At 44.9% G+C, this 27,758-nt stretch overlaps 1 protein-coding gene across 1 annotated transcript; it reads right to left on the bottom strand.

The window, feature by feature from the left end:
• Window positions 1–8,680: 8,680 nt before the first annotated feature.
• Window positions 8,681–26,263, bottom strand: ASXL2 (additional sex combs like transcriptional regulator 2; the record flags this gene model as incomplete). Its single annotated transcript, XM_010285256.1, has 6 exons — window positions 8,681–11,969; window positions 14,148–14,859; window positions 16,253–16,358; window positions 19,958–20,054; window positions 24,504–24,667; window positions 26,123–26,263. Coding segments are annotated over 6 exons (3,638 nt in total), but the record flags the coding sequence as incomplete, so codon positions are not given.
• Between the last annotated feature and the right edge of the window lie 1,495 nt (window positions 26,264–27,758).

The raw sequence follows: 27,758 nt of genomic DNA, 5'->3' as shown, positions 1-27,758 counted from the left end.
GCTGGTGAAGCCCTGGCCCAGGTTGCGCAGAGAGGTGGTGGATGCCCCATCCCTGGAAACAGCCCAGGTCAGGCTGGACGGGGCTCTGAGCAACCTGCTCTGGGTGAAGATGTCCCTGCTCACTGCAGGGGTGGGACTAGAGGCCTCTGACGGCCCCTTCCCACCGAAACCGTTCTTTGAGCTTTGGAGCTAGTAACGCTGATAAAAATCTTGGGAAAAAACCTCATGTGCAGACTGATCCTTGAGGCATTGCAGTAGAATTCTCCATCCAAACTGATTTCCCACTTTTAATGTTATGTTAATGTCCCTTGAACCAATTTTTACTTTGTATCTACTTCATCTTCTCAAGTTTTGTAACTGAAGATATACCTTTTTATCTGAGCAGAGAATAATTTAGCAATGTAACACTGAATTACTCCGCACATACCTTTGGCGAGATTGTGTTCCTTTCAGTCCCATTTATCAGCATGTCTTCAATTAGTCTATATATCAAAAATTCCAGAGCCTTGCATATGGATGATGTTGTTTTCTCTTATTCTCAAATATAGCTAGAACTATACAGCTAGAACTATGCTGCATAGGTTCCCTGACTTGATAAACAAACAAAGAAATGCATTGCCTGAACTACAGCTTTTTATGTCAGTTCTTTCAAAAAACTGTCACCCACTTGCAGTGGTATGTGTAACAACATCCTCAGTGAGCACAGAGGAAGAGTATTACTTTTGTTTTGGGCATTTTTGGGGCCATGCTGAAGATTATCTTTAATCACTAGCTTTTCTTCTTTTCCTCTTTTTATGGTCTTCCGCTATATGAGGTGGTAGAATTTGTGGGCTTTTTTTGCTAACGGTTGCAAAACTCAGCTGGACTTCTTGTATTTGCTCTTTGCTCTGCAAGACACAAATTTCTTTACCAATCTTTCCTTCTTCATTTCACGTTCACTCTTTATACTTTTGATGCGATTATTCCCACTGGTAGGTTTACAACTCCTTCAGAGTACCGTCCCATACCTTCAATAGAGATTGTTGATACTTCTAGTATATTCAGTGGAGTCAAAAAAAAAATCCCAGGCTTTCTACATTCCCAAGCACCTCAGTCCTGCTGATTTTATTTAAGGGCATTTAAAGTTTACCTGTCAGAGATCAGGAAAGCTGGTTACAGATCAATTTCTCTGAATCTCTCCATTTCAGAGCCATCAAGTTGCAGTCGCTTGATACGGGTTTCTTCCTTTTTCCCAAATCTACAGTTCAATCCCCCTGAAGTGTTTCAGGACCCCAAGAAGTGAGGCTTGAGGGAACTGCAGAGTGTTTATTAAGGCTTAGTATTAAACCAAAGTTTTCTCCTTGAAATGTGTCAAAAAAAATTTTACTGATGTCCACAGCCTATAAAGCCAGAAAAACGTAGTTCACTATGGTGTATCAGGGTCCCTTGAAAGACAAAAGGTAATCATTGAAAAATCAACATTAGCAGTACCGATGACCATAAAATCATATGCTTTTTATTTAACATAAAATGAAACATTAAGATAAAATACACATTTGTCCATGTGCTGAAGAACTACTGTATTTTACATTCATTTATAAAGCAGGTAGTTTTACATGACAAAAAGAAGTGAGAGGAAGAGGAACAGAATCCGCAGTAAGACGTAAGCCACAGGGCAGGCTTTTGCTTGTCAAAGTGCTATCTCCTAAGGGCACACAGATCTTCAAGTGACGGGTTAGAAATAGGCTGTTTTTAGCACTCCTCAGATCCCTCTTAATGCTGGTGAGAAGCTAAGGTGGAATCTTATACAGCAAAATGAGCGAAAAACTCATCGACAAAACAGCCTTTGCCAGAATGCATAGCTGCGGCACGACGGACCACGTTTGTCCCTGATGTATTGCTCCTTTGCTGGAACTGGCCCGTGCTGATTTTAAATGCCTAGAAGTTACCCTACTGACTACAACTGCTTTTTTCCCCATACAAACCTCGCCGCCATTCTTACTTAAATTTGACTTTGCAAACGAACTGATGGGGTTTGGGCTTATGATCGCACAGAAGATGTACGGCAACAGAAGGCGCTGTAAATCCAGCGAGGCCGGCTGTTTGTGGGTGTATCCTTGGTACACCTCTAGACACCAGAAAAAAGTTTTGTTACTGAAACCTCTGTCCCTGAGGCTCAAGGTAACGCCTGCCGGGTCCCAGCTACGGGTGGGCCAAGAGCATCCGCGCAGACAGGACAGTTAAAATCCTGTTGCATGGGAAACAGCCCTGCAGTGAGCCGCAGCAGCTGCGTGGTATTCATTTCCACGCCTGCGTTGCCCGTTGGTTCATGTTCCTGGCCTTGGCCCTGGAAGCGGGCCGTGAGGACCCTGGAGGCCTGGCCTCCCAAAGTTAAACTCTTGGCCCGGCTTTTCCAATATAAAACCTATAATGCAGCATCTGAGAAGTCTTAACTGAAAGGTACAGGAGACCAATTGGTTTTAAGTTCTAAATTGGGAGAGGAAGGAATGGGAGATGCAGCAGTACCAGGGGAATAAGGAATGTTTTTTTTTAAAAAGTGCAGCAGATCAAAACACATTGCTATTATATATTTTGTCTAATCCATATACCTTAAATATGAAAACAAATATAAAAGCTGTAATTCTGTCTCAGGTCTGTGGTAACTTTGCAAGGTGTAATGTCACCAGAAGACTTGAGATGAAGCTGGTCTTACTATGTACACTTAGCTAAAATATAGCTGTGTGTACATATGTATACATGCACACACACCTGCACAGCCCCTCCATATAGACTCTATGTATATACACACACCCAAACAGAGGGGCTTTCTTATAGTGCAACTGTTTATAGAGAGAAAGCCCCCCTCGATGCATTGATAGCAAGTTTTGTCAAAGTGTTGGGTGCCAGGTTTGTGTTTTTTCAAGAGATTCCAATAATTGTAGCAGTATAAAAATACCAGTTGCCTGCCTTCTCAGGTTTCGGATTTGTACTTTTAAAACGTGTTAATCCTTCTTCTTTGCCCACTTTCAGTTTCCTTCCCTGTAAGTCCCAGTGACAGAGAATTGCTGTAAACACCTCCAATTTGTGTACAGGATTCCTGCAATCGCGTGTGGAGTAAGTGGAATAGTATAAAAGGAATTTGGGATTCATCCAAGCCAAAATGGGCATCACAGCAAAAGGGATGAGGCAAGTGCACTGTGCTTCCTGCGCTGGGGAGCCATTTCCACCTTTCCCCCAGTAGAGATTTGTATTCCCTCTTGATATGCAGAACTGGGGCCAGCAATTACAGGGGCTGCAGATCGCCTAGTCTTTCAGAAACAGGTATATGCAGAACAAGCAGCGTTTGCTGTTTAATAAATCGTTCCGTGAAGCAGTACCAGGAGGCAGGGAAACACACAGCGCTGTGTGCTGGAAATGATGCATCTCAGCTCAATCCTGAAAACGCCGTGACCTCCTGACTTGCAGCCCTTTTGCTGTGTGTGTCAGGTAATTGTGGCCCAAAAGGAGCGGCTCTAGGATCCCATTTCTGATGAGAAGTCACTCCCTTTCTAACAGCTGCAAAGATGTATCATCCTCTACAGTGAGATTTTCACCGAAATCTCTACAAAGTTAAAAATTTTGCTTTGATAGTGTTTCCTTGAAATCATTGGACTTTTGGTGTCTCGTTTGAATTCCCCAGAAGCACCAGAAGATGCTCACAGAAGAAATCAAGCTATTTATTGACATTTCAGTGGCACAGCAAAACTTGAGTAGCTTCTGATTTTGTTTTGGTTGAGTAGCTTCTGTACCAGTATGTCTCTTTGGCTGTAAAGGTAGCATTGCTTGTATAAAAGATCCACCTCAACTTCTTGTCTTCTCACCATAGATTATTCTGGGTGGTTATGAGGCAAAATGAAGGGATACTAACGGAAACAGAAACGGGACACAGGACTGAAAAATGCTCTCTATGCTCTAGCTACAACTGCTGAACTCTTCCAAAATTCATTTGCTCCTGAACTTCTGGTTCCTCTGCTACCCTGTAGTTGCTAACAGCAGCTACGGCAGTGGTGCAGTACTCGCATCCTCTCTCCCCTTTTCTTCCTTTCCTTTCTTTTTTAAAACGTTATTACATGTTCACATCCAACCAGCTCAAATAGTTTTTAATACACTGAAAATGTAAAATAAAGAATATATGAAGTACATACAGTATATATATACACATATTTCAAATACTTAAAATTCTTATGTAAAATATGATTTTTCTATATTATTTGTGTAAAAATACATTTTTAAATGGTGTCAACTTGATTTTTCTGTACATACCCTCTATTCCAATTTAAGTCCCTTTTAAAAAGGCAAAAGACAAACAAAGGTTTAGTATCTTCTAAACTGTGTTTACAGGCCTGTTGTCAAAACAAGAAAAGCACGTGGTAAACAGTACTGGATTTCTTCTTTTTAAGAATTCCCATTTTTATTGCGTTAATGGAAAAAACCTCCATCTTTTCAGTTCTCCTGCTAGTAAAACTATTCTTGGCCTTGCTGAGAAACTGCATACTCCCCATACCCTGTTTATCTAGTTCATAAATCATCCTTTGTCAATTTTTCTTTTTACAGATACTAAAATATATATTACTTAAAATATATTACTGTAAGCTCTTAAAATTGATCTTCAGTTATATCAAATGTATAGCATTAAAAAAAACAACCTAGGTAACAAAGAAAATTCTGGCTATCATCATCCTAGCGAACGCTCGAGCTGCTCTCCCTGTGAGGCACCGGTGGCGAACAGACCCGACGCCTGCCAGGCCCTCGCCCACCAGGTTAACGCTGCACACGGCGGGTTAGCCGAGCGCTCCTCAACGCCGCGCGGTGCCAGAAGCAGCACTATCCTGGGAATGGTCTTCTCCCCCACCGCAGCACTTATTCCACGCTAATCGCTGGAGGTAACTCAGTGTGCACATGCCATCCTTTCCCTCCTGCTGCCACTGCAGCCACTCACATTTTTAGACGTGGGATTCTGGAAGTTCACACCAGCGTCAGCCCCAGCTGGGGAGAGGTGCGCCCCCTCCGCCCCAGCGCCTGAAGCCAACAGGGGTGCTGGGGTGAAGCCGGGGTGGCTTTCGAACAACTGAGCGGAAGCAAACCACCCAAGAAAACCAAACCAGTCTCCCCAGGGCTTCAGGCCTCCCTGTGAAGGAAGCCGCTGGCCTTTCAGTGGAGAAGACCCCAACCCCTTTCTTTCCTCCGAGCCACGGCACGTTCCACTGACACAAGCGCAGTTGGCCGGCAGAGCGGTGGTAGGTTCTGCCTCCAGCCCCCCACAGGCCACGTGCTGGTGGCCCCTGCGTTCCAGTGGTTTAAACGAACGGCCAGACTGAGCCCACCCAGAGGAGAGAAGCCCGAGTCCTGCTCCAACGACACCATCTCCTGCTGCGTGCGCGCCAGGTAGGAACCGGCCCCAGGCTGGTCTCTGCTGCCTCTGTGGCAGCGTGAATGACCCCATCAGAAGTAATGACCGGAGGCTCCCTCCTCGCTGTTAACGCCTTGACCGGGAACTTACTGCCCCATCAGCTATTTCTTACTACCATGTAGAACAGAGTAGCTGTTAAGTATCTCGGTCTTTCCTTCTGATTTAAGGAGGGACATGAAAATTTCACACAAAATTCCTTCCCTGTGCTACCAAACTACCTCAAAATCTGAACTCATTTATAGAGCTGCATTGCTCCTCCATTGCAACAACGGTTTGCATTGGAAAGTTAAACTCCGTTGACCAGTCTGAATTTCTAGTTCTTGTGCTGCAGGACTTGGATGTGGCCCGAAAGGGAAAAATGTAAATCTGAGTATCTCTTCTTACTCGAGTTGCTTTAACTACCATGAACATAGTTTGACACGAGGCTTTGAAAACATTTTCTCTCAGATGTTTTTATGACAGCATTTACTATAGTGCTATTAATTTAATCCCTGGGGAACCAAAGTCTAACGCTTTAAACTATGTCATGACATCCCTTTTATTTTAAATCCCGGTTTACTACCTTGCTGGAAGGAACAGCGGGAAGGTCAGTGATGGGAAGAGTGGAGGCTGCCAGGAGGAGCCTCAGCAGTAGGGCAGCAGCAGGCTGATCCCACGTAGGGAACACTCCTATACAGGCTGCAGCACTTCCCCATTCTAAAATATACTATTCAATAACCAGCACTGTAAAACATGTTTTAAAAAAAAGCTTTTACGTTGACCTGTACTTATAGCGATTATTTCACTGAGCCCTGTTATTTCTAATGATTTCCTAACTACTTAATGCCCTCTTGCAAACCTGTGGAGACTGTTCCATCAAGTTGCACCTTGTAGCTCATAGCATATGTTAAAATCAAAGACATGCAGTTAAAAGAATTTATTTTCTTAAAAAGAAATAGAATAAAAGTAGCCCAAGAAAGTGCTGATCCGTTAAAATATAACTAAGGCACTGAACAGAGTTGTAAACTTCCAAGTCACCACGCGAGATGCCACCACTGTCCAACACAAGTCCGGAGCCACTGAGATCTTCGTGGTCACCGTACATCCCAACCTGGGACGGCGACGGCCAAGCAGGCGCGTTTATGGCAGGACTACGCGTGAAACAGCCACCTCCTGCATTTCCAGAGTAGACTCGCAAGAGGCGTACACGGCGTGGAAAACTGAACCCACGCGCTACAGAGGACGCTTGTAAAATTCAAAGGGAGGAACAAGCCGGAACCACAGCCAGGGTCAGTGACTGTTTTAGAAAATGCTGAGGGGAGCAATGGAACAGCCTTTCCAAGCGGCAGCTGCAGCGGGTTGAAAAGCCTGTGAGCGCCAAGAGTAAGCCGGCAGATCACAGCCTGCCACCCCCTCATCATCTTCTCCCTCCCCCTCTTAAGCAGCCTTGTCAGCCTAGAAAAATTGCACCGATCAAAGTCACGGCGCAAACAGGATTGATCCAATTATGCCAGCAATATCTCTTTGCTCTTATTTGAAGCAAGAATGACTTTTTCAGTTTAGTTTGCAACTAGCAACAATCTTTAAATTGGATTATACTGGGGGATCTGTCTTAGACAGGAATGAATGTCTGTCTGAGGATTATACTGCTGTAACTTCTTTCTTGTCTAGACAGAAAGGAACGGCCAGACCCTGCTCTTGGTACTTGACTTCCCAGGGCACGCAGCTTGAAACCATTTTACACCGCATCCCAAGATCTCAAAAGATGGCAGAAATTCCTCTTACAGCACCGGAGAGGGAAGCAGGCAGCAATGGGCTGCTGCCCGAGTCGGTGCTGGTGTAAAGTCAACCCAGGGAATGAGATTATCCCCGTTTCAGTGTCTGGGGCCGCAACGGGGGAAGCCAACCCATGCCTGCTGCTCTGCCCCTCTGCATGTACAGACTGGATGTTTCTTGGGCTACGACCACTGCCAACGCATGTGCAGTATGCACATGAGAGCAAGTTTTGTGCAATTTTTTTGAGATTCCAGTTTTAGATTAAAAAAATGGACTTTACTTCTAATACTTAAGTGCTCTTTGCCACTGGATGTCTGAGCAGTCATGTGTAATAGAAAGCAGAGTCACTGCTCCTCAATAAATTTAAGATGAGCAAAACAGAGACCAAGATGTGCTGCAGCTCTTCCTAACTCACACTAATCCTGCTTTGGAGGAGGCCATGCTCTGCAGGACAGGGAAGGAAACGTTTGTGTTATGACATGGTTAAGTCTGCAACTCTCTCTCATTAGCACATAAGTCACCACCTCCTCCTCGGAAAAGCATACTGCTTCACAGGCAATTATTTCTGATCTTTACCAACAGCATGCCAGGTTCCCAGGTGAGGAAGAGGGGAAAGCAGTAGTATCGTCAAACGGAAAGAAGAAAGAAAAGCTAAGGACCCCAGCTCACAAAACAGCTGTCCCACCTATTTTTTGTTAATATTGCTTCATCTTAAAAAGGCCTTTGGATTAAAAGTGAATTCAGTGCTTTTCCATCAAAAAGATACATAGATCTGTTACCTGACCAAGACGCAGTATGGCCCCCCCGCCCCGAACAGTGACAACATGGGACTGGACATGATTAGTGAACCTGACGTTCTTTGTTTCAGAAGAGAAATAACATACAGCTCCTCGATCTGATGCGGACATGTTGCAATACATCAAAATGCAGATTGGCGCCTGCTTCGTTAGCCAGCCTGTCGTCAATTCTTCTTGTTGAGAAGAGAGTACCATTTTGTAACTGCTTTTAATTTTTGATTAATCAAAGTGAATGAATTCGTCAACAGCCAAAGTGAGGGCGAGCATCGCTAGCTGTGCCCCATGATCAGGTACGAGGGGTGCGGTGCAGCCCCCTTCCCCAGCCCCTCGCCCGTCCTCCCCAGCCCCAATGCAACCCCAGACCTCAACTGAGCAAAAGCCAAGCTGAGTCAAGCCTGATTTGGTATTTTACAACACAAAGAGACACCCACTGAGGGCTAATGGTGAGGCCCAACAAGACACTTGTTTTCCTTTCCCTTTTTTTCCCTACACTTAGCTAAATATAAAATCTTCTATAGAAATTAGAGAAGTCTGACTACCGTGGAGGTTTGAATGAGCACACTAAGCTTCCTAGAAAACAGCAGGACCGAGGGTGATGCGTAGTGCACTTCACTTTCATCGTGTGCTGTAACAGCTGATGGTTCGTAACTGTGGGATGGTGCTTTCCAGCTCACTCAAAATGCCTAATACAAAAAAGCAGGTTTCTGCTGAGTCCTGACAGTCCAGAAATGAAATGCAGTTCAGCACGTATTTGTGATCTCTGCTTTAAATGGTTCCTGGGATTACCAATAATCACGGTTACTGAGTTGTTTTAGTGATTTAAATTCTTGAATCCTGTGGTTAGTACAGTTGCCTTTTTCTGTATTTACCAGTAGCAAATCAAGACACTACCTTCCTTAAAACAGGGTTACTGCAACTGACTCCTTGAAGAGGAGAGGATATGCAAATCAAAAACACCAGCCAATATTGCACAACCCAGTACGCCTTCTGGAAACTGCCAGGTCACAAGTGAAAGGCAATTACTTGAAAGGCTGGTATACCACATTAATGCCTTCCAATTCTGAAAAATTTGAACTAAATTTAGAGCAACAAAGTGAGCCCATTCAGGGGTTCCTGCTCTCTGATCAGTCAGTATAAACGTTTAGTTTCTTGATTATCCAGTTCTTCTCTTTGTCCAGAGAAGACCAACAGAAGGTTTTGCCGGGGGTTCGTTCCCCCATCTAGAGCAGAGCTCAGCAAACATGCTGGATAGCAGGCTGGGGTTAATGAAACTGCAGTACAAGTCAAACACTATCTCCTAAAAGATTGAAAAAATAGTTTTAAACAAAATAATGTGACATATTTACATAACTCCTTAAGTGCAAACTCTTGTCACAATTCACGTAGTTGAGCTCAATTTAGACTCACTGTACAAGAAGGTGCTCTTTCTTTAATGAAAGAAGAACGCTACTCTGTATTCCTGATTCAGTAACGTGTCTCTTGTGCAAGGCAGTAAATTTCCTGTTTCTTCCCAATGTACTTTGAAAGCAAAACCAAAATCAAGCCATCCTCTTCCCCACTTCCCCTCCTGGTTACCGCACAACGAGGCAGGAGACACAGAGCTTAGAGGGGCCAATGCAATCATCATGGCAGAAGGCACCGCAGCCCTTGCACATGATCATGGCTTTCAACCTGCAGTAGCATTTGGAAGGGGAATCCTCCATGCTGTTGTCTTCAGCGAAGGCTTGAACGGGGATGGTCTGACTGTGGTTGCCAGAGTTCATAGCTTGGCTGGTGGGAATGGTGGTTACAGTCACAGAAAAGGACATGACGTTCCCCATGCTACTGGACAACTGATTGCACTCAGAGAGCCCGGTCATAAGAGACCCTTGGTTCACATCCGGGGAGGTGGAGACATTTATCGTCCCACTGTAACTGGGCCCAATGAGCTGTGCTGCAGCATTTCCAGATAGCTTTGGAGGGTGTGAAGGAGAAAGCAGCGGAGGCTGCTGCTGCGCAGAGTCCAAGGACGGTACGGAAGTACTGAAAAGCTCTGGATTGCTGTGCATTTTCCCCCTCATTGCATGTGCCATTTGCTCTTGAGCGGCTTGAATAAAATCTCGTGCTAGCGTAGCTCCGTCAAATGCCTGAACGTTCTCCTTGTTGACTGCTGCTGGCTGAGACGTGGCTGCTTCTGTCTTTACACCCTTTTTAGCAAGGGTGTTGTAATCTGAAGAATTTATGCTATGTGATACCTGTTCTTTTTCGCACTGGCCAGAAGCCTGTGAAGCCTGGGGCTCCTCTTTTACAGTGATATGTTCGTGTTCATCACCAGTACTCTCATCATCTGCATCTCCTTCATCGCTGCTGCTGCCGTGGCCAGCTATCTCCTCACATTCCCCAAATTCTGTTTTTGGAGCATCAGCAGGACTGTTCGGACACAAGCGGTTCTCAGGGTTCAAGGAGAAGCCTCTCCTCAAATTCTCTGAACCACGACCATAGGTGGAAATGTTGAGCAGATAATGACCAGACATAGCAGGCTTGGATGTCCTTCTGCCCATGAAACCCAGCATAAATCTCTGGCTGGTGGAGCTGTTTTCTAACTGGAAGCCTGAGTGAGTGAGGTTCAGTTGTGAAGGCTGAAGGACTGGCAACAAATTCTGCCTCTGGACCCTCTTGATGAGAGTCTGAAGGATCTGCTCTTGGGTTGTTTTGCTGAGTGCCTCGTGGCACTGGTGCTGGTCAAGACTGGGGTCCTTTCCCAAGGGGAGCGGAAAGGTCCTTGGAATGTGAGGCAGAGGCCTGTTCTGGCAAAAGATCTTCCCAAGCTGCTGTGTGGGTAGACTCGATTGTCGTTCACCACCCTCTGCTCCAGTGCTGTCCCCTGCTACGCTTGTGGTACTGGATGCTGCTGCTGCCCCTTTTTCTTCATGAGAAGCCAACGGGACAGTTTTTGTCTCTGCTTTGGTGAGAGGCTTCGGCAGGATTTGCTCCAGAGGGACATTCTTGCCTTGAAGAAGTTGTGTGACCAAAGGGTTGTTAGCAGGAATACTGGAGCTTGGTTTTGGGAGGGCCCCACTTGCGCTTGAACTTGCATGAGTTTTAAGGCTAGGTGCTACTGACGAAGTGGTAGAGGGTGGGACAGATGCAGCAGATGTGACAATGCCTCCAGCCTGGGCTTCTGAGCTCATGGATGTTAGCGAAGCCATCGGAGAGGAAGGAGATTTGCTTTTAGAAACATCTAAGCTGGTCCCTCCTATGGCCATAGGTGCTACCTTAGTTACCTTTGTGCTGGTATCTGCTGTGGACACCGTGACACAGACTGTTCCATCCCTGGCAGATGGTGCCCCACAGGCCTGGCTTGGACCTGCTGGAGCAGAAGGTGCTTTCTCTTGCTTGTCACTGCTACCAGCATATGGGGAGCCAGAAACCTGATTTACAGTCATAGTGGGGGGGCTCTGCTTTATTCTGTTTATTTTCTCTAATGCTGATACTGCGGAGGAGGAGGAGCTGGTGCCTGTATTGCTGAGGGGCGTTCTGGATTGCAGCGCGGAAGTTTGCTGTAGTTGTGCTCTAGGAGGATTGTGAGGTGGTGCCTGGTCTGTGGCCTGGGTCTCCATTTGGGCATGGGTCCCTGGACAATGGGGAAGAAACCTTCTCGAACTTCCCCCGCTTCCAGTTCCTGCCAGTTCCAGTGCATTTCCTCGAATTCCAGTTTTGTCGGCTCCGCTTGTTGCTGCGTTACTCTTCTCTCCTCCACCGCCCGGTGGGCCCCCACCACCACCCGGTCCAGGCCCTGGGACAGCCCCCCCTGTTGAGGCGGCGGCGGCAGCAGCGGCGGCAGCAGCGGCTGCGGCCCTCTGAGCCTTGGCTTGCTGGGCTTTTGCCTTGATGTCTGCCAACGTTCTGGCCCCTGTTCTTCCCGGACTGGTAAGTGAGATTGGGAAACGTGCCCTGGGAGAGACCTGGCCCGCAGGAAATGGCATTGGGGAGATTCTGGAAACAGGAATCTGAAACAGAGGAGGAGACAAGCACAGCTGAGATATGGGGAACATCTAACCCACACATTTAAGAATTTAAGTGTTTACAGTTGTAGTCTTAGAGAAATTTTTGGAGAATTCCCTTATCTCTCTCACTTGCAATAAACAATAAAAGACGCATTTGATCTTTTGATGTCTGGCACACCGATGCTCAGTCTATTACAGTCTTAGTAACTCAGACTGGAAGCTCATCCCTTGCAGTTGCAGGCTAGTACGTCGCACACCACTACTCAAAAGCCTATCAAGCTCCCTTGGGAAACACTGTAAGGTTCTTCCAGAACTCACCACCTACCACGCCTTGTTCTAGGTTTCATACTTTATTCATATGTAATTTATATACTTTTAGAAGTTTGTGTCAACATTCTGCTTCATTTTGCATTGCTCTTCTACCCCTGCGTATTTACACTCATCTCCTCAGCGTCTTTATACAAAGCAGTAATAATCTCTCTACCATGTATTTGTAGTTGTAAAATGCCAATATTTTAGTGCTTTTGTCTAAAATAGGTTCTCCGCTCCCCTCATCATTCCAGTTCACTTTCTGTAAGTTCGTTCTTTCTAGAATGCAAGCGATGAGAACGGTGCACTAATGCTAGTGCTCTTTCTGTCTCCTTTGCAAAGATTTCAGCAAGTACATTTTAAGGTTACATTTGTTTTCATATATCTGCACTACCTCACTGCCTCCCACTCATCTTCTGATTAACCAGTCCACCACTTCTTTCTTTTTTGAGGAACGATGTGTCTTCTACCTTACAGGAGGAAATATTTTAATAGCCCTTAAATTAATTCTGTCGTTAAATTAAATCCCATGTTTATTACACTGGAAGGTCAACCATGCTTCCTGTATGATATGTCAAATCTCTTTTATTGACCGTTTTCCCCCAATTTTCGGTGACTAACAGATTTTATTAACGCTTTTGTACCTTTGTGCCATACTTATTAACATAGTGTTGAACAATTAAAATTTTGCGTTTGCATATTTCCTAGTAGAAAAGAATCTTAATAGGAGAGGATAATTCATAGGACATACAGAAATACAGTAATTAAGCAGTTTTCCATTTACAACTTCTGCCTAAGGCCCCAAACCAGGGAGCTGAACTTTGACCAGAGCAAATTCTGGTAGGAAAAGCACAGGCCCTATTTTACAGAAACCAAACTTTTCCATTCATACAGTCACACACGACTGTAAAAAATTTTTCTATGCTGGTTCATCCATTTACTACCTACTGCTGAGCAGAACATCACTGAAGAAGGAATCGGTGTTATCCGTACAGGTGCAATCTTGTGCTCATTTTCTCAAAGAGTATCAAATGTCTGAATCGAGAGCACTCATCACTTAGCACCGGGGTATTTCCTGGCAGCTTAGCAGTAGGCATGCAGTCCTGTGCCCTGGATCTCACATCAAGAGAACTGCATTGTGCAGGCCAAAGTCTGGAACATTTCCTTCAGGCTTCCTTTCCATCTGCCCTATCCTAGTGGTGATTTACTGCCTCTTTCCTTTCCCGTGTAGGCTCTTGCTAGGACTCAGCAGCTAAAGGGCTTTTGGGACTGAGATGTTCCCTGAAACAGTCTTTTCCTGCTACCTAGTCTGGCACTACACTGCATTCAGCTGGTATAAATGAGAATTACACACTTTCTAGATGGTCTTTTTTTAAACACAGGTAAAATAATTTAGTTTCTGGACTTGCTGGAATAGAGAAAGCTGCTGATCGCATTCTTTCTGGCCCTGTTATTGTACTGCTGGGGATACTCACACATCTGCAAAGTTCTGTGCACTCCTGGGCTACAACTTGCTCTGTTATTAGAGTCTCGCAGTTCCTCCACAGCTCTCCCCAGCTTCCACTGTGAACTACTCCCTGTTATACCCAGCCTTGGGCTTTCGCACAAGTGTTTGAGCTTCTGCCCATGCGATCTTTTAACAGACGCGTGTGTGCGAGAGACACTTAACTGAAGTTGAGTAGCCAGCCAGCAGATTCCCTTTAGCAAACAGCTGAGCTTTTACATTTTTGGATCAAATATTTTGATCACTAAAATAAGCAGGTAACATAATTTACATAGAAAAGTAGAACTGACAAAGAATTTCTGTGAGAGCCACCAGCCGAGCTGACCCATGTAAGGCCACTCTGTGGATGTGTCTTCATTTCTCTTTACCTTGAGTGGGGGTACCCGTGGCACCGGGGTCCCTGCTCCAGGAAAGGACTGTGGCTGGGTCCGAAATGCCTGGTGGTGCTGACAGTTCTCCATCATGCGTGGCTTTTTTTCAGGAGTGGTTAGAGCTTCTTCGCGACTCTCTGACTTCCTCTTAGGGGCTTCAACGCTGACTTCCATGTCTTCATTTATGGGGGACTTCTTTTCTGGTGTTTCTGGAGTCACGACTGGGCTTTTCGTGTTTGCTACTACTTCACCTGCTTCGGGGCTCTTTGGTTTACTCGGGGCCAAAACTGAGGTACTGACAGTCTCTTTCACTGGCACTTCCTTTGATGCAGCATGCTTTCTCTCTTCTTCGGGCTGTTGGCTAGCGGCAGGTTGTGGTTTCTCTGGAATGGATTCTCCTTGGACTCCCTCTTTTGTAGGGAGAGCATGGTCGCTAGGTTTCACTGCACACCCATCCAGAGAAACCGAGGCCTCTGCAGGTTTGGCTGCTTTTGGCTGCATGTTCTCTCTTCTTTCCTCTCCTCCTTTTTTCATCGCTGGTGCTTCCTGGACTGCTTGTGCTTTACACTCTAACGGAGAAGTAATCTCCTCTTTGAGCGGTGCCAGAGAGGCTGGCGTGCATTTTGGCTGTTCGGTTGCTGGATTTTCAGTCTCGGCAGGGCTGGTGCTTGATGTCAGTCTCTTGGACTCTTCAGGACTTAGTCCAGAACTATCAAAACAAACAGAATTTTTACTTAGTAAAACATTCTTGCAAAAAGCATACTATCCTTGCAAAAACTGAGAGAGGATTCTCTACATACCACACTCTAAATTAACGTGTCTCCCACACCCAGTTCTGTGCCACAATCTTTGAAAACCATGGGTGGTGTTAGTACTTCCACATGAAACAGAACTTAGTAACGAAGTTTAAAACCAACCAAGTGAAACACATGGAACACAGGTTAGATCTAGTCCTCTACCCAGATACCAATTTTCCAGGCTGCAAAACAAATTATATTGCCAACAGTAAATATTCCCTTTATTAGCCATCACTGACATGTCTCTGCAGCATGCGAACAACCCCACAGAGCTTGCATCTGACTTAAGCTCGTATGGTGACATTTGTGGAAAGGGACATTGAAAAGCATCCCACTGTTTTTTCCAGAGGAACGTGGCTAGTGCCAGAACCACCAATGTACCCGACATCGCTGCCTTTCTCCATCATCAAAAAGCTGCGAGTATTTCCCTCTATTATTCATCCATCTTTATTTGTGAAATAAATGAACAAGCTGGGAATCTACTTCCCAGAGTGACATCTGATTTAGGATTGACTTCATCCATCCCTCTCAATGAAATAATGAAATATCAAATCTGGGGTCTTTTGCCCAATCATGAATGATTTCTACCAGACAAGTTCTTAGGAGCTACAGAACTGAAGTCCTGCTATTGTGCAAGACACCTCCGTGCTGTCCCCCTAAAGCTTCAAGAACATGGCTGTCACCTTTTACCTTCCAGCACAGAGCTCCACGTGTGATTACATCCTGGTTTTCAGCACTGGGAGAACTGGGTAAGTTTGTGGAGTAAAGCTCTTTGCTAGTGCCACTAGATCACTTGCATTCTCAACGCGGTGTATTCCTTTACTCCGTGCCGCAGCCTGCCATACGTACACACACACAGAGCAGCCTCCTGCTCACCCACAAAACCCCAAAACTATCAGATCAGGAATGATAAAAATAGAGCTTGCAATAATCCAAATGCTCTAGTGGGCTAAAACATCACTGATGAATGGGAGGGGAACTGGCTGACAGTCCAAAGACTAGCATAAAAGCTATCTGTCAAAAAGCAGGGTAAGAAATTCCTTTTTAGTGATTTATATGAATCTTTTTTTTCCCCCCGAAGTTTCTTAGTATAGTTATTCACATGGAAACTGAAATCCTCTCCATAGTCCAAAAGGACGGGAAAATCTCGAAGCAAAAAGGAACACAGAATAAAAGACTTGTAGACTTGGGAGTTTAACCAAATACGTGGGGAAATACACAAGATTTTACGTGGCAGGTGACCTACTGCAAGGTATATCTGGACAGGCAAGGCTGGGCTAAAAAAGAGACAGCTGAATGTCTTACCTCTGACCATAGTAGCTCTCAAAAAAATGTTCCTTCCACAGCTCAACCTTCTTCTCCTTTTCTATTTCTTGCCGTATTCTTAGCTGCATTTCTGGTGTAAACTCACCTGCAAAATACAATAAAGGATATCTTCAAAAAAAGTGATGGATAAAAGGAAGCAGGATAACCACAGGAGCCTTCACGCTTGCAGGTGAGAGCGCCATCTCACAGAAGTCCCCTTTGCTGCTGGTGACACTGTAGTACCTGCCTGCGGTACTTCAGCATTTCTCCTGAGCTGCAAGGTGCGGGCAACAGCTTTATGCCTGACAGTCACAACTCCCTTCCCTGTCAGCGTCCACTCTGGCTGCCAATAGATGCTGTATGTGAAACAGTGCTTACTAAATGAATACAAATCTATACATAAATGCATGTTGTATATATGCGTGCACTACGTAACTGCCGTTTTCTGAAGTATCTGAAGATAGGCAGATGGCAAAGCAATATGGCACCTTGAAACAACAGTCGTGGATGGCTGTGGTGCAACAGGCATGCAAGAACATCAAAGACTTCTTGCCCAGCACAAGTGACTGAAAATACTTCTGGCAACAGATGCTATTCTGTCGTGGGCAGGTGGGAAACAAAAACAACCCCTCTCTCACCTCCAAAGTACACACTTCACACACACGCGTATTGTGGTTTGTAAGATGTTTCCTATTGTCAAGCCTGAGCCCTCCCCGATGCAGCTTTGAACCATTAAGATTTGTAACACCGTGTTAATATGAGAGTTCATCATTAGACAACAGGAAAGCTTGGTTTTTGACACAACTGTGGTGCTTTGATGACAGATGTGTGACCTTGAGCCTCAAGACTTCATTAATTCTCAAGGTTTATCTAGTCCACACACCATTTTGTTGGTGCTCTTTAGCAGTGGAGGAAAGTTACTAGAATCAGATCATTTCCAACACTGCAGTTGCTGAAGAGAAGGGGTTCCTTAAAGAAATTAACAGAAATTGGATACTTCCATCACCACACAGTTTGTTTGTCAACAATTTTGTCCCGTCAAATAAGGGGATCGTAAGAAATTCTTGCTGAGTTTGTTCTCCATGCAGTTATCAAAATACGTCCAAAGGAAACTGAGAGTGTGTTGCTTTTTAGCACACCGTTACTTGTCAGTATTAAATCAGGAGATTCATCTTTTTATTGCAGCAAGTGCAGAGGGCCCAAAACAGAACCTCCGGTACATCAACTTTCTTCTCTATTTTTGTATAAACTTGGTCAGGTAAATAAATATAGGAAGTCTGTTGCATCAAAAACAGTGGAACGCCTGCCTTTAGAGTACTTTAGCAACAGGGTACAAAATTAATTCATTTGAAAGTCTCTGTTGTAGCAGTGAATTCTTGGTTTTTCTTTGCTGTGGTTATGTCACCTTTGCCTCCCATTTGGGAGATTTCAACTAAAAGTGTATGTCTGCATCATGATGCAGATGATGTCTGCATCAGCCTAGGTTTGCACTGGGCGCAAAGCACAGTGAAAACCTACGGGGTAGCTTGCAGTCAAGTGGAAGTAATTTACTTATGAATGTCTACCTGAAGGTTTGGTAGGGACCTCGGGAGGTCTCCAGTCCAACCTCCGGCTCTGAGCAGGGTCAGCTTGGCCTCCACCAGGTCACGCAGGGCTCTGGCCAGTTGGGTCTTGGAAAACTCCAAGGACTGAGGTGGCACAGCCTCTCTGGGCACCTGCTCCACTGCTGGACTGTCCTCCTGGGGAAAAGGCTTTTCCTTATGTCCCATCTGACTCGTGCCTGTTTTCTCTCCTCCTCCTGCCACTGCGACCAGCCTGGCTCCACCTCCCTGCTGGCCTCCCTGTACATACGAGGGGGCTGCTATCAAGTCACCCCTCCCCAGTCTGTACTGCTGCCAGAGCAGCATCTAGAATCACAGAATCACTAGGTTGGAAAGGACCTTCAAGATCATCAAGTCCAACCATTAATCCAGCGCCATCCAGGGGCAGGATCCTGCCTGTCTCCGGCCTGTCCCGGTCCCGCTGGATGGCAGCCCTGCCCTTCACCGTATTGACCTGCGTCCCCAGTTTGGCGTCCTCCACAAACTCCCCCAGGATCACTGGTAAAGGTAGCAAATAGGACAGGTGCCTGGGCAGGCCCCTGCGGTCTCCACTTGTCACCAGCCTCCCGGCGCGAACTGTAACTCCAAGCTAGAGCATCTAACCAGCTATTCACCTACCTGGTTGTCCACCCATCTAGACCCTGGTGTCCCAGCTTGGACAGGAAAGTCCTGTGGGAGACAGCTATCAAAAGCTTTGCTTAGGCTGAGGTAAATGATGCCCACTGCTCTCCCCTTGTTCACAAATTCAGTCATTTTTAATGCAGTCAAGCTATCCAGGCATGATGTGCCCTTGGTAAAACCACGCTGATGGTTTCCAGTCACCACCTTTTTCACATGCCCAGAGATGCGCTCCAGGAGGGCTCGCTCCATGACTTTCCCAGGGATGACACTGCAGCTGACCAGGCCTGCGTATGTTACAATACTCTGGGTGATGCCAAGCAGCATTGTTATGAATTGCCAGTACTTAGAAGAGTAGCTGGAGAAAGCCTGCAGAACTGCTCTGCCCACAGTGGCATCATGCTTTGACACTTGAGCAGTGATACAGTGCTCAGTGAGAATGTCAGTGGAGATCTCCAGACTTCACCCTCGTCGTTGCAAGCTTTACACCGAAGGTTCTACAGCAGTTTTACTCTGGTGAGAAAGTCTTTCTGTAAACGTAGCTGCACCCTCTAGATGTAGAGACGTGAATGGACAAAGGGTCTTCTGAGAAGCATTAAAGGGAAAACACTAAATGATGATGGCTAAAACTGGAGGCGGTTTTAACAATTAAACAGATTAGTTCTATGCCTTCCTGTTTACTGGCATAGACACATCCAGAATCTACAAAATATAAAGGGTTATTTGCACAGAATTGGATATACTTTCTGTGGAAAAGCCTCTTAACAGTCTATAATCTGGGCATGAGTAAATGATATTCCCTTCTTAAGGTGAGTTGTGATTGGCGCTATAGTCCTTATAAAAGCTCTGGTGACAGGCTGCATGGTTCAGTTCTGTAGAGGAAATGGTCCCTGCCCACAATAAGTGAGTGCACTTCTCATGATTTAATCACATCATGGAATTAAGCACCTCTTAGTTCAAGATGCAAATGATTGTTGAAGGTACAAGACTCCCATGGATTAGTAAATAGCTGACTTTATGTTATAGAAAAAATTATGGCTCAAAGGACTGACCATACCAACTGTGGCTCGATGACTTCACTGATGACAAAGTGCATTACTCTGGGAATATAATTTACCTTCACTACTGTACTTAGCCGTGGGCTATATTTAGCTACCGCAACTTGAGAGTAACACAGCTCTACTGTCATTTCACCAAGATTTTAAACACATTTTCTCTCCTTTTCTCATCTCTTCCAGAGACTTACTCATTTTTCCACATGTTAAGTTCAAAAGAGAACTCCTTATACTGCAGCCCCCTCTATGACCTCAAGATTACATAGTTGTAGGCTTGCATTTGCTCTCATGGGCTGGACCAACTACAGCTGTCTTTACTAGTAAGTCACTCCAGTGCTTCAACTTCTCAGAAAATATCTTTTACACATTCCCCAAAACATTCACTAGCTGAAAGCCTCTGGCATTTGGCTCGCTGTCTGGGGAAGCTTTACCTTCTGACAACCTCTCCTTCCAGCCTTGGGCAGCTGAAGTGAAGAACTCGTTGTTGAGCGCAGAGCCACTCAGCTTCATCAAACCATCCGCCCCAACCTGCAATACATGACAAAGCAAATAGTGTGAACTAGCTGGAGAGAAAAATGTCACATGTTGACACATGGGATCTGAAAACAGAGCAAGAGTCCCAACATTGCCACAAACCTCCGTGGAATTTGCCTTTAACTCACTCAGAGGAAGATAAACAGCTTTCTTAAAGGCTGTGCTTAGCCAAGTCTGGGAGCTAGGAGGCTGCGGAAAATTTTCTTCATTCATCCTTCCTTTGCCCAATCCTCTATAGTCCTGCTGCTGCACAAACATACATGAGCAGCAGGTGTACAGGTGGCAAGGAGAAGCACGAGGAAACAGAACAGCACAGCCTCCGAAAAGCTGCTTCAGATGCCTTTTGCCTTGCAAAATAAATGCAAGATATCGTCAGAACCACCACCCAAAGCAACAGCTCTGCTGTCTTCTGTGAACATAGAAAAGCGCATGAAGGAAAAGCAAGGACGTAAGAGGTATCATATAAAAGTAACTTTGAAATGTATACGGATGCTTCAGGAAAAGCAGGGACAAATGAAGCTCAAAACCTATTCCGACTTTGAAATACGGTTAACCAAATTGGGCAGTCACGCTATAGAGTAGGACATAAATGAGAAACCATGAGGCTAAAACTGGTACACAGCATGGTGGGAAATTATAACCAGGGTAATAAAACATATACGAGGTTTGATTCTGCTCTTTATCCCACAGAAGTAAATGCAGAATTTCTCTACCAGAAACACAAAAATACACGTGTCATTCAGTAAGTTGCAAAAACTTGCAGTGGGCAAAACTGATGTGCTTCCATTTCTTGCATAAATAATACATCAGATCAAACAAGCAAAATCCAACTGTCCAAATGTAGGATCCAGCTGATGACACTGGGAGATTTCTGCAGCAAACGTTCAACAACGCAGGGTTTGATCAAGACAAACACTGCTTTTCCCGAGGCAGCACTGGTGATGCAGGTAATTAAAAGGATGGAAGTGACCTAACAGAAGGTTTTCTAGGTAAGATTTAGTTAGAGATTTTTAAGTTAGGAGCAGCCATTACAGGGATTTACGAAAGCAGAGATTTATTTTCTAGTCCAAATCTCTATTGACCAACAGGGCGCAGAATTCACAAGACGATCCTCTACTGCACATACAGTGTTGCCCGTTCCTTGTGTTGGAGGACAGAAAACTACCACGGGGCTGACCAGGTCATGTCTCAGGAAGTGCCCGCTTTCTCCTCTACAGAAGCACCAGCTGTAACAGCTCAGACTGAGTCACTGCCAAGCAAAACAAAACAGATACCTGACCTTTCACTACTGGTCTGTCCAATGCCTTCACCTCTTCCCCTGTTTACTACAGCAAAGTCTGACATTTTATAAAGCACACATCACCACTTGATGTGGTGGGCTGCTCTAGGAGATTTACTACACTGAAATGTAAAACTTACCCTCTCAGGAGCCAGGCAATATTATTTAGTTAGTCAAAATTTCTTCTCAGATGTATTCTAATTCAATTTAAGGACAATTAAACTTAAAAGTCAGGACAGAAATGTCTTACCATCTGCTGTGAGGTTCTTGCCAGTAAACTCCAGCTGCAAACTCCATCACATCATATTTTGACACATACCTAATTATTACAAAGACCACAGGACTTATAAAACAATTCCTTCAAATATTTATTGGATCGGCCTTGGACTAACAAGTCCCCAGTGAATGCTGATTGAAGATTAGGATTTATGAGACAACATAAAATGCTAGAAATCTTCCCAAGTCCAAACGAACACTATCTGTTCAGCAAAGCATCCTCTGTAAAGCAGGCCACAGTGCAGCTGCCAGACCCATAGGCATTATTAACGTTCTGTGAGAACCTAAAGAGCAGCATAGCTGTGCAGAGGGATATAACTTCCCTGAGCATGGATGTCTGTGCTGTAAGTGTCCATGCCTAAGCTGGCATCCCTTCACAGTCTGCAGTGACGAAGTCAACTGAGTGTATGGAGGTGGGGACTCAGTTCACCTCGTCCTGAAGTGGACACCTGTATTTGGTCACAGGCTCTTGATTGCACCAACTGGATTTCCACTTTCTAGAAAAGGAGCCCAAAGTAACTAGCTGAGACGTAGACTCCTGGGAGGTGACCGCGGGGTGTAAACGCAGGCACCTAGTACTGATCTGAACACCACACAGAAAAGTATCTTCAAGGGACTTGCAGATCTGAGACAGGACATACAGAAGGTTTCCATCTGGAGTGGCATCTTGAAGCCAGCTTTGATATCTAAAGAACATTTAAAATGGCTCTAGGCACGTATGTTAAGGCATCTGAATTAACATCCCTACAACTGAAGTGGAAGCATAGCGCAGAATCCCACTTTGCTCTGAAGCTCTCAGCCAGCTGGGGTAGGAATGCTGAAGACAAACATAACATATGAAGAAGGTAAAAGGAAGGAAGCATCCTTGTTCTGTCGACAACTTTTCTGGTATTGAGCATAAGCAGATTGAACTTCACTTCCTCAACTCATTGTTTTTCCTCTTTTACATGCAAGAGCAACATTTGTTCTTTCCTCATCTCTTAGTATCATCCCTGCCTTCCACAAGCTGCTGAAGAAAACTGCTATAATGGTGAGACTGCATCAGGCAGTTCTTCTATGTGCCCCTTCGGATAAAATTCATCAGATCCAGCTGATTTGAAAATAACTGTCTTGTCAAAAGATTCTCTTAGCTGTTTTTTCAATACTGAAGGCTGAGTTCTTAACCCCTTCTCACTCATGGTAATTGTTCCAGTTACCACCCACTGTTTAGTGAAAAGGTCAGTGAAAACCTGCACCCTTCTTCTTTGCCACTCGCCAGGCAAATGAACCCATTCCTCCCCAGGGGGTACTTTTCTGCTTTTCCAAATTCCTCTCTTCACACACAGAGAGATCTTAAACAGGCAATCCACAAAAATAAACTTCCTCCAAAGATGACTCACACTGCCTGCGTGGTACCTTTAATCAGGACACAAGCTCTTCGCAGCAGGTCAAGTCTACTCTGCAATCTGGACAGTGTGAATATGCAATAGAAAACTCATTCAGTTTTCACTTCATCAGATTCAGAATTTGACAGCAGTGACACAACGTGGTAAGAGAAGAGGGTGGAACAAAATGGTACTCTGTGGGAAGGCACCAGTCTAAAAGGCTGCAGGGTTAATCCTGTATTAGTCTGGGCGAGGACAGGGAGAGGAAAATGCTGAAACCACTGCATTCCCGTCACTCCTGGCTCTCTTCAAGTCCAATGTAACAGAAACATTGCTCTCGCTGTAGCTAGGAATATGGACTCAATTAAGCAGCATTAAGCCACTTGTTTATCAAACCTGAATTATTTTTTTCTGGTAGCAACAAATATGCAAACAAATCACTGAAAAATTTTCCAATTGTTTTATACTGTGCACAGAAGAAAAAGTCTATCCCATTAGACATAAACAGCGTTTGGATGCTGTCGTGGTTTAGCCCCAGCCGGCAACTAAGCACCACGCAGCCGCTCGCTCACTCCCCCTCCCACAGTGGGACGGGGAAGAGAATTGGGAAAAAAAAACTTGTGGGTTGAGATAAACACGGTTTAATAGGACAGAAAGAAAGAAGGGAACAACAATGATAATACCAACAAAGGAATGTACAAGAACAAGTGATGCCCAATACAGCAATTGCTCACCACCCTGTGATCCTCGTGGGTTGAGATAAACATGGTTTAATAGGACAGAAAGAAAGAAGGAAACAACAATGATAATACCAACAAAGGAATGTACAAGAACAAGTGATGCCCAATACAGCAATTGCTCACCACCTGGCGACCGACAGCCCATCCCCGAGCAGCGATTTCTGCCCCCCGGCCAACTCCAGTTTATGTACTGGGCATGACGTCGTATGGTAGGGAATATCTCTTTGGCCAGTCTGGGTCAGCTGTCCCGGCTGTGTCCCCTCCCAGCTCCCCGTGCACCCCCAGCCTGCTCGCTGGCAGGCCAGCACAAGAAGCTGGACTGTCCTTGACTGCTCAGCAACAACCCAAAACATCAGCACATTATCAACAGTTTCTCATCCCAAATCCAAAACACAGTCTCACACTAGCTTCTGTGAAGAAAACCAGCTCTATCCTGGCTGAAACCAGGACAGATGCCTAGTCTGAATTAGAATCACAGAATGGTTTGGGTTGGAAGGGACCTTAAAGATCATACAGTTCCAACCCCCTGCCATGGGCAGCGACACCTTCCACTAGACCAGGTTGCTCAAAGCCCCATCCAACCTGGCCTTAAGCACTTCTGGGGATGGGGCATCCACAACTTCTCCGTTCTAGTGTCCCACCACCCTCACCATGAAGAATTTCTTCCTTATATCTTGTTTAAATCTTTCAGGTTAAAGCCGTTACCCCTTGCCTTACTTCTGGAGATGCTCCCTACAGACACCTATGAGCCCAGCTTCTCTCCAGAACAGAAACCACGACGTACCTGCCTGTCCACCTCCGGCAGCAGCAGCAGCAGGCGCTGCTGGCATTCTGTTGGCAGAACAGAGAACGTATGCTTGTTGATCAGTGCCCGCAGGTTTGTGTTCACGAGGATGGAGTCGGGGGTTTCCACATCAATTTCAGCACACTTTGTTCTCTTCAGCTGCCCTGCAACGAACCACAAAGACATACGTAACATCTTAGCTAAGAGAGGATTAAAGGCTCCTTTGGAGTTCACTGTACCTCAGATTTTCAAATCACACCTTAGTAATCCATTTCAAACCTCGACTTGAAATGTACGTTTTACCTTCGCACGTACAGTTAAAAACAAAACGTGGGAGGTCCTTTCCAGCACAGAAAATTTCCATACCTAATACATCGTAGCCTGCGTCAGTTCACCTAACTTTTGTAGGAATCCTGTCTATCTGGGGACTGGCAAGGAGGACGGTTTCTAGAACTGCTTTTAGCCACATCAATTTTCTATTTTAAGCTTCTAGTTAAGGTCAGTTTGTTCCTCGGTATTTCTTCTTGGACTTTCCTACTTTGTTCTCAGCAAAAGCACTTCAAAAAAACTCACCAACTCACTGTGCTTGCGTAGAAACCACAACACTAGACAAAGCCGTGAAAGTAAGTAACTATTCTCTGTCCTTTTCTGCATTTGAAAGCCAGCAAGTCCAGCATTAACCCTTACACTACAGCCAGCTTCCTGTATGTGCTGCAAATTCAGAGAAGAATCATGAGGAAAGCATTTGTACTGTGCGCTCTGTTTCCTTTGGATTTACCTTCTGTCTATTACTGGCAAAATACCATGTGTTTCAAAGCTTAGATTAAAAGTGCATTATTAGCAAAATGGGTAATATCAAGACAGACCCTGCCCCCCCTGACTTCAGGGATGACAGCAATTATTTTTACAGTAATGGTACCTAACAAAATAAATGCCATGGAGGCCTGTTTCATTAGGGGAAGTTGCTCTATCTGAAGCCATTCAGAAAATGGCTCTGCAGGTTTATAATCTACTTAAGTTGCAGAATTTCCTAATTATAGGGGACAAATGAAACATGCCCTGAGAAGTACCTATTTTCACCAGTGATAAAAGGAAATCTAGGATGATTAGCATAGGCAAGAGACCTCAGAATATCCTTAAGTTCACCGAGGTGAATTCCATCATTGGTATACGTAAAAGACACCACAAAAGGTCAGGAGGGCTGAGAAAGATCTAACCTCAATGAATGAGAAGGAAGCCATGTAACAGTGAGGTCTGAAGTACAAAGGTCTGGGAAGGAATTTCTTTCTTCTTTTTAATGTTAATGTTATCTAAGTGTCTTCAGTACATTAAAAAGCCTGCTAAATAATGCAAGTCCTTTTTTGCTTCTCAAAAAGCAAGCTGCAAATTCACAGGTAGAAATCCCTGATGATAAGAAATGAAAAAAAGCTTATTTGCATATGTAAGGTTTAAAATATTGATCCTCATTCACACAGCATACTAGCAGCACCTTCCAGAGTTGTCCACAAGTAACTTTAGCAATGGAATTAATTACACATTTTACTCAATTTTGCTATTTAGGCTTTTGTTCTGTCATCAGAGCAAACAAATCTCTGTAAGCAGAAAAATAAGTATCTTACTTGCATGGAGCCTGTCAGATCTCTGGAACGGTTTCTTCCCCAACCCTGGCAAGGAGTTCTCAAGCTTAACAGAGGGAGAGGAACTGGAGGTGGAGTTCTGAGGGCTGCTTGACTGTCCATCTGACTGCTTTCCTTCCCAAGCTGCACAGGAAATTGAAACATTTAAACACAGGGATGTACCAAGAAATATTACATGAGACATCTGTTTGGACTGAAAGAAAGATTCTTTGGTGCATACCCTAATCCCAGCAGCTCTGGGACAAGCACTTCTAGGATACTTGTATTCCTTTATTCTTGTAGCACTTACTTCCAGCAGGCTTAAAATAGAAGACCCCTTTGTAGCTATTGGACTATCAGAAAATAAAGGGACGGACAGCCATTTCACTCATGGATCGAGTTTATTTCCCAGTTAGTCCCATCTTATTTTCCCATCTATACCCAATCCAGTAATGATCTTGTTAAAAGTTGCTTTTGGAGGCAGCTTTAGTTACTGCTAGAGCTCACTGTCAGGAAAAATCACAGAACCACAGCAGGGTTTGGGTGGGAAGGGGCCGTCAGAGGCCTCTAGTCCCACCCCTGCAGTGAGCAGGGACATCTTCACCCAGAGCAGGTTGCTCAGAGCCCCGTCCAGCCTGACCTGGGCTGTTTCCAGGGATGGGGCATCCACCACCTCTCTGGGCAACCTGGGCCAGGGTCTCACCACCCTCGTTGTCAAAAATTTCTCCCTTGTATCTAGTCTGAATCTATTTAAAACTGTTACACCTTGTCCTGTCACTACAGGCCCTGATAAAAAGTCTGTCCCCATCTTTCTTAGAAGCCCCCTTTAAGTACTGGCAGGCCGCAGTAAGTACTGAAAGGCTGCAATACAGTCTAAAATCTCTTCCTGCTTTATGTGTGCTTTCTAAATTTTAACCTACTATTGTAGCTTTTGTTCTTTTAGACCACCCTCAGTAATTCCTCCTCCTCTTTCAAATACTCAAGAGAGATTTTCATGTCCTCCTCCAAAATCACCACAGCCAAACTAGACAGATTTCACCACTGTGATTTCTCCTTACAAATCACTGCCACCCACATTCTCTTTTGTATAGCAGTCTTTTTTCTGCCAGTGGGAAGAGCTTCTTCCCTAGATTGTCCCTGCTTTCCTTTCCTTCCTCTTCTTTAGTGAAATGAATTGAGAACATGAGCTGGTCTTCCCTCTGCTCTCTTTAGGTTTATGTGTAATAACAGGTACTCACTCAACTATTGAAAGGTACTGAAGTGCCATACCTTGAAAGAGAAACTCCCCAATACATGTGGTTAAGTCACAAACTAAATGAATGCTGGCTCTGATTAATGACTTGCACCAAGCAATTCCTTCACCCAGTCTGTGTCAGCTTTGTTCCCCATCTGCGTCTCTTACCCTCCTCTCTGCCTGGTTCTTTTTCCCTTCCTTCTCTTCCTTACAGTAGCTGTTCCAGTTCTGACTAAATACATTAGTGTTTAGGCCCTGAAATTGTGGAATCAGTGTGTTGCTTTCTATTAGAATACTGTTCTCTCACCACTTGTATGTTTAACTTCTCCATCTCAATATATCCCACTGTCCCGGCTATGAGCTCTTTCTATGCGCTATCACAGAATCACTAAAGTTGGAAAGGAC

This window comes from Phaethon lepturus, unplaced genomic scaffold (assembly GCF_000687285.1).
Source record: "Phaethon lepturus isolate BGI_N335 unplaced genomic scaffold, ASM68728v1 scaffold51954, whole genome shotgun sequence".
In the NCBI taxonomy this organism is placed as follows: Eukaryota; Metazoa; Chordata; class Aves; order Phaethontiformes; family Phaethontidae; genus Phaethon; species Phaethon lepturus.
This window is presented reverse-complemented; position numbering and strand designations above follow the sequence as displayed.